Source organism: Homalodisca vitripennis, chromosome X (genome assembly GCF_021130785.1).
Source record: "Homalodisca vitripennis isolate AUS2020 chromosome X, UT_GWSS_2.1, whole genome shotgun sequence".
NCBI classification, from domain to species: domain Eukaryota; kingdom Metazoa; phylum Arthropoda; class Insecta; order Hemiptera; family Cicadellidae; genus Homalodisca; species Homalodisca vitripennis.
In genome coordinates, this window is record NC_060215.1 from 59715023 (window position 1) to 59730207 (window position 15185).

At 35.4% G+C, this 15185-nt stretch overlaps 1 protein-coding gene across 2 annotated transcripts in view; it reads left to right on the plus strand.

Annotated features, from left to right (window-relative positions):
- The window catches only part of LOC124369048 (regulator of nonsense transcripts 2), a 129279-nt gene that overhangs the window by 5466 nt on the left and 108628 nt on the right, over positions 1 to 15185 (plus strand). For both annotated transcript variants that reach the window (XM_046826744.1, XM_046826745.1), the window contains exons 3-4: positions 5645 to 5800; positions 10708 to 10938. In XM_046826744.1, the coding sequence (XP_046682700.1) occupies positions 5645 to 5800; positions 10708 to 10938 (387 nt within the window). The remainder of the gene's footprint in view (positions 1 to 5644; positions 5801 to 10707; positions 10939 to 15185) is intronic.

A 15185-nucleotide genomic window follows, 5' to 3' on the forward strand; every position in this document is an offset into this window, starting at 1 on the left:
TATGGTGGTGCTTATTTGGTAGATACTGAAGGATCTGGGATCGACTTTTAGTTCCTACCAGGCTCTTGTCAACAGACAATTCTCTGTGTGGAGTGTAATACGTTCTGAAAACTCTGTTGGAGTGTTCCATAACTGGGAGAAATTTCCCACAAGCGTCATAGCCAGCCTTTCCTGGCTTTTTTAGGGTGCAATTGTCCACAACATGAAAGAATTGCAAAAGGCTCTCAAAACGGCTACAACTAAACATTTGGCCAAACCATGGTGTAATCAGTGAGCCGGCAGTTGCCCAATAGCTTTGAATAGTCGGTTTTCTCACAATGCAAATGTTGAAAATAACAGCTAAAAATGCTTTCATTTCACTTACTTTCTTCCACATGTGAGCTCTTGAGTTTGGTTTTAGCTCATTTTGGTGTTATTTCGAGTACGCATCAGCATACAAATTTGTTTGCTGGACAAATAATTCCAGTATATGTACAGAAAAAAATAAATTAAAATAAGAAATGGGCTTTGCATCAGAAGGAGGGCAATGTTTTGGGCCAGGTTCTTCGTGATACGAAAAATTGTGTTCAAAGCCTAAGTCCGAGGTATCATCAACACTCCAAAGTTTTTCAGGAGCAATAGGCCTACCCTGATGAGCTTGAGAAGTTCCAGGCAAAGCTGTAGGCCTACCTCTAGGCCTATGAATAGGGCTCACATTGTCAGTACTTGGCCCTGGATCAAGACTGTCTAGGTTAAGTTCTAGGTTGTTTGGTCTAGGCCTGTCTCCTGATATCAAAGAATTTCGACTTACGATGCCATTCTCATCATCCTCATCTTCATCTTCAGTTCCTGGGATGAAGTCAGGATCCTCATCAGTGTCATCCAGAAATCCTTCGCCTAATTCACTCTCACTTTCAGATTCACTAATATGTTCCAGAAAACTGTCACTCAAATCGTCGTCTCTAACATCGAGACCAGATTCAATTCAATTGTTTATTTAAAGTATTCTCACTAGCAGGTGAGATTGCCTGTTTTTGTTTACTCATTTTCAATGGAAACATTAAACACAATCACGATCAACAAAGCCGTACATTTTGTTTACAAACACTACAGATTGATAACACGTAGTGGTAACGTTGGAAACAGAAAGCAGACTGACAGCTGTTTTCAAACGCGATCACAGATATGAATATCAGACATAGAGTAAGTAACTATACACAATTTTTCTCGTCAATTCACGTAGAACGTCATAGCCCTGAATATTTTGGCTTTTGGTTTGTTACTAAGCCAGCGAAATAAAAAAAGTAACATCCGTCCTAATCGGATCCGGAGGTTTAAGCGAGAGCCGGTCGATCCGATCTAATCGGACGTCGGAGTTAAAAGCGTATGTCATATTATATCCGATATTATCGGATGTCGGAGTTAAAAGGGTTAATGTAGCTTTTTGTGGTAAGATCCAACATCACATATGTTAGATACATACCAGAAGAAATTTTACTCGAGGCCTGTGTAGTTTTACATCATAATTTGACTGTAAGAAGTAATATACATAATTTTTTTAGAAATTGTTTTTCTGGTGTTTTGCATCACTTCCACAAAATTACATGCACATGAAAAAGATAAATTTTCTTACTGTAATAGTGTTAAGCAGTGAACTCTATGATCCGTAATTTCATTCTTGGGTTTTCAAACCTCTCTTTTATAAACTTTAACCTTATGATTTTTCATTTCTATAATATGTAATTTCCAGTATTTCAATTTCGAATGGCAGTTATTAAATTTTCTGGATCATAGCAAGATGTTGCACTTAATAATGATAAATTAAATAACTATTATAATATTTAATCCTTTTAATAGTAAAAAAGCTGCAAGATTAATAAAACCTGGGGACAGAGCGTGTTGTTCATTGAAAATCAATGGATTTAGCCAAATAATTAAACCTTGAATATACTGTAAATATTAAACTGTTGACGTACCTCATTAGGAGATGTTAGTGTGTGGAATGCGCAAACAAGCATTCCCATTACCTATAAGCCACCTTTTTTTTTCTTGACATTGACAATCTTGTAGTTCATAAGGGTAGTATTACAGTTTTAAAACACTACTTCTCACAACTGTTTCTTAAGATACCCTTCAGTAAATAAATATACATACACTTTTTAATCATTTTCCACATAGGGTTTGCAGTAGTGCATGAGGACCTTCGTGCCACTAGTATAGCGATTTATTAATTTTTAAGATCCCATAGTACAAAAATTATGAATTATACAAGGAACCACCAGAGAGTGCAGTTGGCGGCGACCAATAGAATGGACTGGCCTGCGCGACGTTGCCACACAACTGCCGCTGCCGCCCGGCACGGCTGGCGCATTGTGGCTGATAAACCGCTGCGCTGTCACAACTAACACTGACACTGAACATTTAAAACTTATCAGTATAATTGAAAAACAATATTTAAAATGCGTTGACAGTTTGCTATATTATATTTAAATTACTTGTATAGTTTATTAATGTTATTGAAAACTAACTATCGATTAAAACAAACAAATCGTCCCGTCAGTTAGTCAGAGTAAAGTACTTGCTTATTTCCATACGATACAACTTTTCAGTGATTTTAAACGATTACTAAACACACACAAAATTAATATACATGTTGCTTATATTGGACACTGCATGACGTGTTGCTTGATTAAAAATAATCAAAACAATATAACAAGATAAACAATTTTTAAATTATCGAACAATTATATTTTTAAATTATGAAATAATCAAATTTTCCACTAAATAACTTTTAGGCCTACTATTTTAAAATGAAATACGTTAAAAAGCATGATTGACTTAATAATATTCTTACCTTTGCACTTGTATATTATTTATTCGCTCTCGGCGGCAATATCGTAGCCAAAACCTCGGAGTCTTCTTCATTTTCACTTTCTGCCTCACTGCTACTCGTGTCAGAATTGTCTGCTAAGTTTATAATTATTTGATCTACAACACTTGTTACCTACATTCCTTTTCAAAATCAGCTTGCTGCAAGGCTTCTGCGTGCTGAACTCTTGATTGCCAGTCTTCTTTAGTCACTTTGTCCAGAGCATCATGAACAAGTTTCTCAACGTCGGTTATTTTAAATGTCTTATTATTACGTGCTACCTCTCCCTTCACTTGAGCCCATACCATTTCAATGGGATTGTACTGGCAGTGATAAGGAGGGAGCCTGACAACTGTATGTCCCATTTCATTGGCTAATACGTCGAGTTCATAAGTTTTTTGTTGGGTTTTATATGGGAGAACCCTCATTATAAGTTCTGGTCTCGTTTCTTCCGTACAGTATTGTATGTTTTTTCGAGCCAGCCAATTTTGAATCTCTTCCTTTCTCCACGATGAATTTGGAATTTTCTCGGCGAGTACTGAGTGGTATGGAGCATTATCCATAACGATGATCGAGCCTTCTTCCAAAATGCATAGCAATTTTTTAAACCATTTTCTAAATGATTCAGCGTTCATTTCATCGTGATAGTCCGAACTGGATGATGTCTTAGACCGAAAAACCCACTTACATTCTTGCAAAAACCCATCTTTTGCCGAACCGACATGACAAATTATTAATCTTCTACCTTTGCCGAGAGGAACCTTTAGTCCACCAGACTCAGTCGTATCCTGCCATATGTATTTTCGAGTATGGTTTTCATCAAGGTAATATATGGGCCTACAATCACCAGATTCTCTAAGCTCTTGCATAGTTCTCAAAAATTTTAAACGAGCCGCTACAATATCATTTCGTTCCAATAAAAACTTTCTACCATCATTGGTTTTCTTATACCTGAAACCAACATGCCTTAATAATCTATTTGTTGAAGTTACCGATCCGTTGTAATCAAGTTTTTGTTTGAGATCCTGCGTGATTCTTTTTGATGTGGGAAATTCCCCTCTGTCGTAGTACGAAAGGACAGTTCGTCTTAAAACATCTTTTTCAAAGTCGTCAAAGCCTGTTATTTTTGATTTTCGACTTCTTTGTTTTCCTGGCGTTGAAAACTTAATTTCTGATGATGAAGGTCCATCTTCTTCGGACAGCTTAGCTTCTTTACTTATCTTGTTAACGGTTCTTTCACTTACACCACAGGCCTCAGCACACAGTTTACCACTTTGCTTAAAGTTTAGAGTTTCTCGGAAATTTGTCAACGACAGTTTTTTGAAAAAGTTGTAAACGTTGTAAATAATACGTCGTTCTCCACTACGTAGGGTTTTTCCGCTACCACTCTTACTTCCGGATGGCTGTGCACTTGAACAAACATCATCACACTCCATTTTGTCCAAATAAGGAATCACAATAACAAGTATATTACAATTGACACTACACAGAAAATAATCGGTACACTTATAATAGCTACCAATAAACTACACTTAAAAACACGAAAACGTTCATCAACAGTAAAATTCAGCACAAAATAATATACGCATACTGGAATTGAAGAGAATGCAGTATTTTCAACCGCCACTGATGAAGCGACATAGGCACTGACTGACAGGTCAGAGACAGGAAGGAGGAAGGGGCTGTTTCTCGGAAACAGTATGACTCATCCGTCTGGTATTACCACCACTGCTGGCTGGTGCGGCTTTTGTTTACAGGTATTTCACCCGTTTCCTCCACATTTTCACTCTTCTGAATCATCTATTATGTACTGTGTTCAAATTTCATTGGATGTTATAGAAAACCGTTACTTTAGAATTTTATAAGAAAGTGCATTCATATTATAAAAATACTTGTGCTGTATGATTTTTCAACTATGACCAGTTTAAATATTTAAATCACCCACTTGTAAAAAAAACAATTTTACATAACACAGATTCAAGACTATTAGTAGCCAGGTAGGAAAAATGCTTTCAAATGGTTATAAATTTATGAGAACCGAAGTGCGTAACAAAACCGTTGCGGCAACAATTCCCATCGTTATGTACTGAATAAGTATATTAATGGAAAAGAACATATATTTCAGATGTATTTGATAACTTTCTTACCAAATTGAAAATCCATTTAACATAACATGATTATACGAGTACTATGCAAACATGTAATGCCTTATTATATATATCAATGATAATGGCATTATCTAACTGTTAAATACGGGAAATTAACGTTTTTGCGGTATTTTTATGTTTTCTTTTTAATTTATATTTCGGCTAAAGATTTTAATCCTACGATCTTTGTATATGAGTAATATAATACAATAATTATTTATTTCAATCCATTTAACTCAACATGGAAATAAGCTACAGAGATGTACTTTTTTTTAAAATGACCGTAAAATTACATTTTGTAATACGTAGTTAATTAATTCAAGACAGCTCTAACATTTCTTTCGAGCGTAACGGTTAAGTATTTTAAGAATGCTGGACTCGCGCGGCTTGTGGTTACAGCGGGGAACAAGTTTGGCAACGTCGCTCAGCTCTCGTTGGCCGCTCTAAGGTTACGGGCAAAATAGGCTCCTCCCTCAACTGAACTCTCTTGTGGTTTTTTGTATAATATTGAAATTTCAATGATAAAACTTTAAAAATGTCAAGTTTGGAATACATTAGAGAGAGTATGTTAAATAATAAGTGACTATTAAACATGTTTAGTGTTATAAAAGGATATATAATTGATTTCGTATATATATTGTATTTACAGGCTGTTCTTCTGTCTTATATCAGTGATGTTGAACAACGAGCAAAATCAAAGCTCAAGTTACGGGAACGGAACCATGCTCCTCAAAGACCTGATGACAATGCAATAGCTAAACTTGATTCCAGTCTGAAGAAAAACACTGCTTTTGTTAGAAAATTGGTAAGATTCATGGTGAATAAAACTTAGTATGTGGCGTTAGTTTGAAGTTTAGTATTTGTTTTTAGATAGATAAGTTTTGATAAAGAGCAAAAGTAAAAAAATAAGTTGTATATGGGATCCTTATAAAAAGATTAAACAATTATGTGAAAGTTTTCATGTAAAATAATTTCTACTAAAATAATTTTTAAACATATTTTAATTAAACTGTAATTCAAATAGTTCAGGTAATGTATGAAACGATGATGGCCTTGAAAAATCAAGCAGGCTTTAATAATGTTGCCCACTCTAGGTATATTGTAGAGTGATTGTGACTTAAATACTCAAAGTGGCAGACTGTGTTTGGGTATTTAGCACACTCTTATTTTAATCATTTAAAAAATGCTTATCCAACAAACCCCAATTCTCAAATTTTGAAACCAAATACCTTTTCTAGCCTAAGTCTGATCTGGATAAAAGCATTACTAAACCAATTTCTGCTGTTCTTAAACGTTTGGAGACCGCCTGAAAATATTATAAACAGTAATCCACTCTATTTTTATAGAGATTTGCAGAGGATAAGGAGATGGCATTATTTTAAGAACTAAGACGTAATAAAAGTCTGTAATGATAATATCATCTCCCTTCTACTTTCATTTGCTGTAGCGGTACATGTTATCCTGACGTGTAAAGTTTGGCGACCTTTTGCACTTCTAGCTAGTGCCAGACACTTCTCCAATCTTTGCACTTCCCGCTGTCTCAACCACACATCCTACTTATTCCTAATTCTTTCCTCTTCTGACTGCATTGTGCTGTTGTTTGAGGGGAGTGCTTGGTCTACTGCACTCTGAAAAGGTGTAGCAGAAGAGGGCTGATTTGAGATTGCTCTACCAAAGTAGAAAGTGAGAGTTCAAGTCGCGCATGAATTCACAACTAGGTTAAACGAGGTAACATCGGATCCCAGGGAACTGCGGTAGGGGTGTCCTGCCAAGCTACAGCTGACAGGTTCCCAAGGGTACCCGTTCCCAATGTCTCGGCCTAGACCTTTAATCTCGATGCGCTGGTTGAAATATTGAATGACTGCTATCACCCCTTCTCATTTGAATGAAAATAATAGAGCTGTATAAAGAGATTCTGGTATAGATCTGGAAAAGAAGCGTGCTCTCTCTTCAGAATCTGAAGAGGAAGCAGTCAAAGAAAGAAAAAGTGCAGATACAAACACAAATGTCCAAAATCTTCCTATTCCTCTTTTCTTGTATTTAAGCACAAAGATGAAAATCAGAACTTGTCAAACGTGAGCTCCTTCCTTGTTAACAAGGCTCTAGTCGGAGTGGGCGGCTCGCCGTCTTCTATTAGGAAACTTCGTTATGGAAGCATTCTGGTAGAGGCTGCGATATTTCTCTCCATGAGATTCTTTTATGACAAAGTAGAAATTGTTTTCCATCCTTACAAGAAATGAAACTTCTACAAAGGAATTGTGTTCTGCCACGATGTGCTATGTTGTACAATAGAGGAACTGAAAGATTGTCTTGTGACTGATTTAGTGAGAATAATGAAGGTTAAAAATGTTGTACTGATACCCACACCAGGTCATATATTGACTTTCACCCTTCCCCACTCACCAACCACTATCAGATCAGGTTATAATTCCTACAAGTTCGTCTGTATTTTAGAAATTCTCAGAGGTGTTGTAGATGTCATTTTGGACATTCAAGCAAAACTTGCAATAACCCTAAGACCTGTAGCCTTTGTGGCAAAATTGGTCACAGCGACAAGGACTGTGCTGGTGGTGAAGGACATTGCATCAACTGCAACGGCAAGCATCTTTCAAGCTCTCGCAGCTGTAAAGTATATTTGGAAGCAAAAGAAGTGCTTAACACATTCACTGCGTATGACGAGCATGTTCGTCATGCGAAAATGGTACGCCGGGCGGTGGACGAGTGAGCTCAGCATACGGTAGCTGCTTTCATATTGCCTCAATGTGAGCTGAGCAGTTGCCCGGGAAGGCTGTAACACTCATAGCAAGGTGTGCCTGTCTCGGTGAGTCAGTTGGTGCGATTCGTCGCCGGTTCACCATTTTTGTTTCTTGTGTATGCTTTGCGATATTGTGTGAGTGGATTATAGTGTCGGTTGACTGTGTATGTACTCATAATGGAGGAAGACGATAATGTTATTGGCGATAATTTTTCATGTGATGAAGACATTGAGTCGAGTTCGAACAGTTGTAGGGACGGTGAAGGCGGCGTCCCCCACCCACAGTGGGCCACCCCACCCCAATACGTGTAATTGATGTACTATCTACGTGTCATTCATGTACTATATACGTGTAATTCGCGAGTGTTTGTGCCGAAACATAGTGCGCTGCGAGCACATACAACATGGGAACTTGCACCTGGTGCGGATGACGAGCAGACTCAGCACGGACATGACGTCACCCGTTCCGGCCAACGAAGCTTCCGGGATACCTTGGACAACCCTTTCGGCTATCCTGACTCCGTTTTGGGTAAGTAAAAAACAAAAAAAATTCCCGTATTTTCTGTCGCTGGTAATTTTGTCATCCGCAGTGAATGTGTTAAAATAGTTACAAGTGAGAAACTGTCTTTCGGTGATGCTCGTAAGTAGTATAGGAGATGGCTTGGGTGAAACCCCAAAGAAGGACATATCCTATTCTCAGGCTGCCTCTGCCCTTGTGTAACTGAAACAGTGTTCTTCGTGCTCTATTCTCGAGGGCATGGTTAGAGAACTAACCGAGCAGGTTGCTGCCTTAGTTCAACAACTTAATACCAAGACCTTACTACAGAGTGGAGCCCCTGTTATACTAGCACTTCCTATAAGACCTTTTACTCCTGCCCAACCCAAGGGATGTACCACTTTAACTTAGCAACATTCTACAGAAGGGCAGGTTGCTGCTTAACTTTTAAAACCCCTAATGCTGGAGGTTACAGCGTGACAGGTAAGACAAATTTTCTCTGGAAGAACATCAGAAACTCACTTGTGGGATGAACTCGAAAATTGCCTCTAAGTAGCCGACCGGTCTCTTAAAGTCCTCAAAGTCCATCCTAATGGATGATCTTAGGCTGCATTCAGAATTTCAAACAATTATAGGGAATTTCAAACAAAATCCAGGTAAAAAACCTTTTTAAAACTAATTTTATATGAATCTCATCAACTTTAATTGCCAATAGTTGAACTATCAATAGACTACCAGTATAATCACTAAACTGATATCAGCAATTTCAAGCTTCATAAATACTGACCAAATTTACTGAATTCACAACACATTCTTTTCTGACAAATTAATACTGTACTTTTCTATTTGAAAATTTATTGTTGACTGTCCTATTAAAACATGGAGATTGGAAGGGAGTGAGTAAGAGGGAAGTTAATATTTGTATTATACCACTGAAAGGCAACATTTTTCACTCTGAAAATAACTTTTGTATTTCGTAAATGAAAAAAATTAAATATTGAAGACTGACTTTTTCCAGAAAAAAACAGGATTGTGTTTCAATGCAAGACACAACACAATACCAAATAATTCAAACTAGAATAACATAAAACATTGAGAGTTGCAAAGATTGCAGACTGACACAACTTTAGTTTTGGAAGCATAAACAATAACACTCAAAATAATTAATCAGAAGATTTGTCATTCTCTGAAATCCACTAAGCCCTCTGGACAATGATCTCCTTCACATGGTGAGTCAAACAAATTAAAAGGAACGTAAACATTACTGAGAAACGTCATGGATCCAATCCTTTTGTTACGTCAGATAGAAAGTACGTCCGGGAAACTGGGAATAAGCCGGGAATTTTTCTGAGAACCATAAAAATTACAAAAACAAATTTTCTGTCTCCAAGAACTTCAAGAATTTATTTATCTTAAAACTTCTTATTATATGCGACATGGATCGTGAAATTGTAAATGAAGATTGACATATGTTCGCGAGCTTCATCTGAGGGTTGCCTCCACTAGCTTAGTGGAGTTTATATTGGTTAGTTCTACTCCTGTGCTGTGGCACAGCCCCCTTTCCCCCCAAAAAAAAACCACATTACATTGGACAATTTAACTGCATTGGACTAAACGAGCGATACGCATTAAGCGGTAGTGACCGAGATACAAACGGGTTTTATGTATTTAAGTATTATGCAGTCGTCAAAGTGGGGCTATAAACAGGCTTGATAGTTTGGTTTGTTGAATAATATAAGTTTGACGGTTTAACATACCCAGGTTTTTTAGTACACCAAAATTTCAGTTGGATTTTCACCAGTCCTGATAAGATACCTTTTGGAGAAGAAAATAGTGGGTAAGCTATAACAAATAACGCCAAGAAAGCGCGTTTGCGTCCAACATGTTGTACAGCAATGACAGAATAAGCAGGGCTGAGCGGTAGGAGAAACATTTATTGTCTAGAATTGGCGGCAGATAAGTGGCATCGTGTAGTACTGCCCTGCCGCTCACGTCTGTCGTGGAATAATTAAGTGCAAATTTACCAAACTACATATTTGGGGTCGTAAGATGCATTAGAGGATCTCTTATGATTTTTTTATTGAAGCTAAAAAAACCTAATAATAATTGGTCATAATAAATGCTTAAAACATGTTTTAGACAATAGATGTCTTCCCCATTTTCTGGGGTGAGGAACCCCCACTGGTTTTGTATTCCGTTAACCTTTTCCATGATGAACCCCATAAATAATTTTAAGAAGCCAATGAGCCTTGTGAATATTTCTATTCATAAATATGTCATATTATATGGTATATGCATGTATGTATTACAATACCTTTCATATAAATTATTTCATTTTATTTGAAGGTTATAAAGTATAGAACATAATTGGAATCAGCTTACAATAAAAGAGTATTATACATGACTTAGTCAGCAACATCAAGATACAAGTTCAATTATAAATGAAGAATTGTTTTTTCAGCGTAATTTCACAGCCCCACAGCTGGACAGTCTGATGAAAGATATGTCTGGTCTGAATCTGTCCAAGTATACAAGTGAAGTAGCGTCAGCTCTAGTTGAGGCCAAGCTGAAACTGAATGATGTACCCGCTGCAGTTGCTCTCTGTAGTGAAATGCACAATACTTATTCAGAATTCTCAAAAGTACTATGGGATCATTGGGCAAAAACCCTTTCGCTAAAGAAAGATGAAAAGGTAAAGTTGTTGTATATTGCCTAGGTTGTTAAGAGGGTTAGTGTGGATGATTTAATTAAAATTTTAAATTATGGTATGAAGATAATAAGGAAATGTAGTATTTTCTAAGTATCCTTTTCAAGACCAACATTTCAGAAATATTGTGTTACCTGATCCAGAGATAAATTCGTTTGTATATGGTCAATTTATTTATAGTCTGTTATTTAAAAAGTGTATTATTTTAAGTAACAGCTTAGCTTTTAATTGCAATGGAGATGTGCATCAGGTCCTCTGGGTTTTAACTTTACCTAGTTTTTCCACTAAATAGTTTCAGCGGTTATTTGTAAAATCAACAGCTAGCATAGCTCTTAAAATGTATTGCCATACAAACTGTTAAATCAATAATTGAGTTAGTGGTTTACTTTATAAATTAATCCAATACACTTTTTAAATGCTAATGTGATTTATCCAAACAGAATAAAAACTAATATATTTTAAACTTGTTCCCTCTTCTTCATTATTTGTAATTTCTGTAGTTGTTAATATACACAATATATGCACTAGAACAATTCCAATCATTTTGTCAAAGTAGAGTAAGAATTTATTTGAATAAACATGATATTTTATTACCTTCAGTCTTATAAACCCTGTTTTATAAGTTTTAAACTATATGCAAAACATAATTTTGAAGAAACAATTGCTTGAAATATAATTTAAAAATTAGACCCTTGACAGTGTGCACATAGACCGTATCAGAAATAGGGTCTACCAAGAGCATAACGATTTGCATAATTCTTGCAGGAAAAGGTTGAGAAAAAATATAGCATACGATAAATGAGGTTAGACATAGTGAGATCATATTATTTGTTTCTATAATATATGGTAATCCTATACTTTTATCCTAGATATATAACTCGTAAATAGCATAATGCAAAATGTACAGGGTGATCAATAGTCAACTATCCCTGTGTAATGGGGCTTTTGCTGTAGTTTTACATTTTTATTTAAATTTCGATTTAAATTAATTTAAATGTTGAACTTAAGTTAGATTGACTGCGAGAAATACTGCTGTATCTATCTGATTTCCAATGTAGTTTGTTATTCTACCACTAGAATGAATGTGTAATTTCTCTTCTTCACATTTGTTGGTATTTTTAGTCATATAAAATCATAATTGTCACGTGACTTATTTCTTTCCTTGTCAACAAGGTCTGCAGCTTCAGCAGTCAGCAGCTAAAATGGTGTTACATTCTCACGTGTTAGGTGATAGCATCTTGTTTGCCACACATACGTTTTTGTGTGTAAATATGTAACATAATGTAAATATAGGCAAACAATAAAAAATTAATTCAGCAATTGAAAGTGGAAAGAAGTAATATGTTGTACAGATGTTACATTTTGAGCATTTTGCATGCATGTAAATCAGATCTGTGTGAAATCAGTTTAGAAACGGTTAAACTAATGGTAAGAGACCTGTAATATATATATATATATATATATATATATATATATATATATATATATAAAACAAACAAAATGTATGGTCCTTTCCCCCAAAATTTGAAATCTTTTACACTTATCTAATTACTTAGTTGTTTTGTGGTGAGGAAGAGACAGTGGCCAAAAGTAGAGGACTAGACAGATTCTTAGCTCCTCAGTGACAGCATAAAATAATTCTCCTTATCCCAATGTGAATCCTAAGAGCGTGTCATTGATGAAGTTATTGATCACTCAACTGGTTTTTTTTTAAGGCGGCACTACAGGGTGGGCCATAAGTCACTTGACAATACCAGTTACTCAGTATCAATTTAACTCTATTTGTAACCTGTCAGCTGTTACAATAAAACAACAGTATTAGGTTATGTTTGAGTTATGTTGACGTTAGCATCTTGTTAGAAGTGGTTTTGGTAGATTAAGTTTTCTAAATAATTAAGTTAATCATGAATAATTAACTTAATAACGCTCCCAATAAGAACGCTCCCAAATATTAACTTAATAATAAGCTCCCAATAAGAAAACGTGTTTTTATTCTTCAGCAGTGGTGGTTACATGATCATAATTACAATGACGTAGTAGAGTCATTTGTGAATCAATTCCCAAACAGTAGACTATTATCACGACAAGCTATTCATAACCTAAATAAAAGGTTTGAAGTGACCGGGTCTGTAGATGATCTTCCACGATCAGGTAGGCCTAAATCTGTTACAACAGAAAAAACGTCATAACTGTAGCGTAAAAGTTTTGTCCAATCGCCACCAAAATCAACCCGAAGATCGTCCAGTGAGCTTAGTATATCTAGCAGTAGCATTAGAAGAATGTTAAAAACGGTAGGGCTGAAACCATATCGGCTTACTTTCCTGCAAGGTTAGATTGAAGATGGTTATGACGAGCGAATGGAATTTTGTGAGTGGTACGTAATAAGACAAGAAACTGACAATACATTTTATAAATCCATTTTGTGGAGCGATGAGGCAACATTCAAACTTAATGGTCGAGTGAACAGACATAATTGCGTGTACTGGGATTCTGAAAACCCACATTTAGTCATAAAGACTGAATTAAATGCCCCTGGAGTATGTGTGTGGGCTGGAATCTTTGTTGGTGGACTTATTTTAACCGTTTTTTTGAACAAACGGTTAATGCTGTTAATTACCATGATATACTACATGAGATAACAGTTGAGTTGGAAAACAGTCCTGCTTTCGAACAACTACAACATATTCGTGAAAAATTAATTTGACAGCAAGATGGTGCACCTCCTTACTAGAGATTTCTTGAATGAGACTTTTGCAGAATGGATAGGAAGACGAGATACAACTGAATGGCCTGCGCGTTCACCCGATATCACCCCAAAGGACTTTTAAATTTGGGGAATTGTAAAAGACAAAGTTTATTCAGAGAAACCAAGGGATCTGCAACAATTAAAAGAACGTATTGAAGAGGTATCTACCAAAGCCATCACTGACACTATATGCGCATCTGTGCTTAAAAGATGTTACATGTGTATAGAAAATAATGGAGGACACTTTTAACGTTTACTTTAGGTATGTCTTTGTTATTTGGTATGAGCATTAAAACTATAAACATTTATATTTAACATATACTTTATAATAAATTAATACTTACTATCGTAATGCATTTTTGTCAAGTAACTTATGGCCCATCCTGTATTATTAACACTGGAATTGACAGGAACAATAATAACTTTCAATAATGAGGAAGACTGTTCAAGATCAAATGCCAATACAGTTGTAAGCATATGACTAATTTGCTGCTGACCTACTCAGCAATGACAGACTACTCAGTAACTTGGCAACTGGATTGCGCTCAGCTTATTGTTTATGTCAATGGTGAAATTATCCCCTGCTTATCAACACAGTACAGTTTTTACTGAATTACTTTATTTCTGTGATTTCATGTCATTTTGTGGACTTCCCTGTTTATTTCAATCTATCTGTGGCTGTAAATGCCATAATGTACATAAGCAGATGAACCATTCTCCTGGTTTTCAGCCGTTTTTCCTATGCTGCAATGTCAATTACCAACTTGATTTTATTTAATATACAATTCCAGTGTAGTAAACATTTTTTTTTTACTTTAATATTATATTGAATACTTAAATCAAATGAAATTCAATCAAGATTCAGTATTATTTCATTTATATTCATATTTAGTGATAATTATTAAATCTCTGCCAGAAAATGTATATTTAACAATAATAATAATAATAATAATCATTGATTGATTTATCTATTTCAACTGCTAATTTTTGAATGATAGTATATAGAATAAACTTGTGAGCATACAGAATAAACTTGTAAAATATCTCTCCAAGTCATTGGGATATATTTTTTCAGTGAAATTAAAAACTGAATAGTGGCCATAAATAAACTGCAGTCAAGTACCTCATATCCACTACACTAGAAACATGATATAACAGAATGAAAAAAAAAATCAAAATTGAAATGGGATAATTATTAGAGTGTTAGTGGCTATAGTATCTATTTTGGATTTTCTGAATCTGATAACAGTTGTTCATTTCAGTTATAATGATATAACTATATAGTACATGTTTCTAACTATCTTATTTCTTCTCTTAATTTTGACCATTGTAGTGTGTACATCATGTTAGACCGAGGTTAAAATACACAATACATAGAATAATGAGTTGACACTTTCCATTAATTTCATTCTTTATTTGGAATTTTATAGAGAAATACAATGGTACAAAGTATTTTCTTACAAGAAATATAGTGCTTAATTCTGAT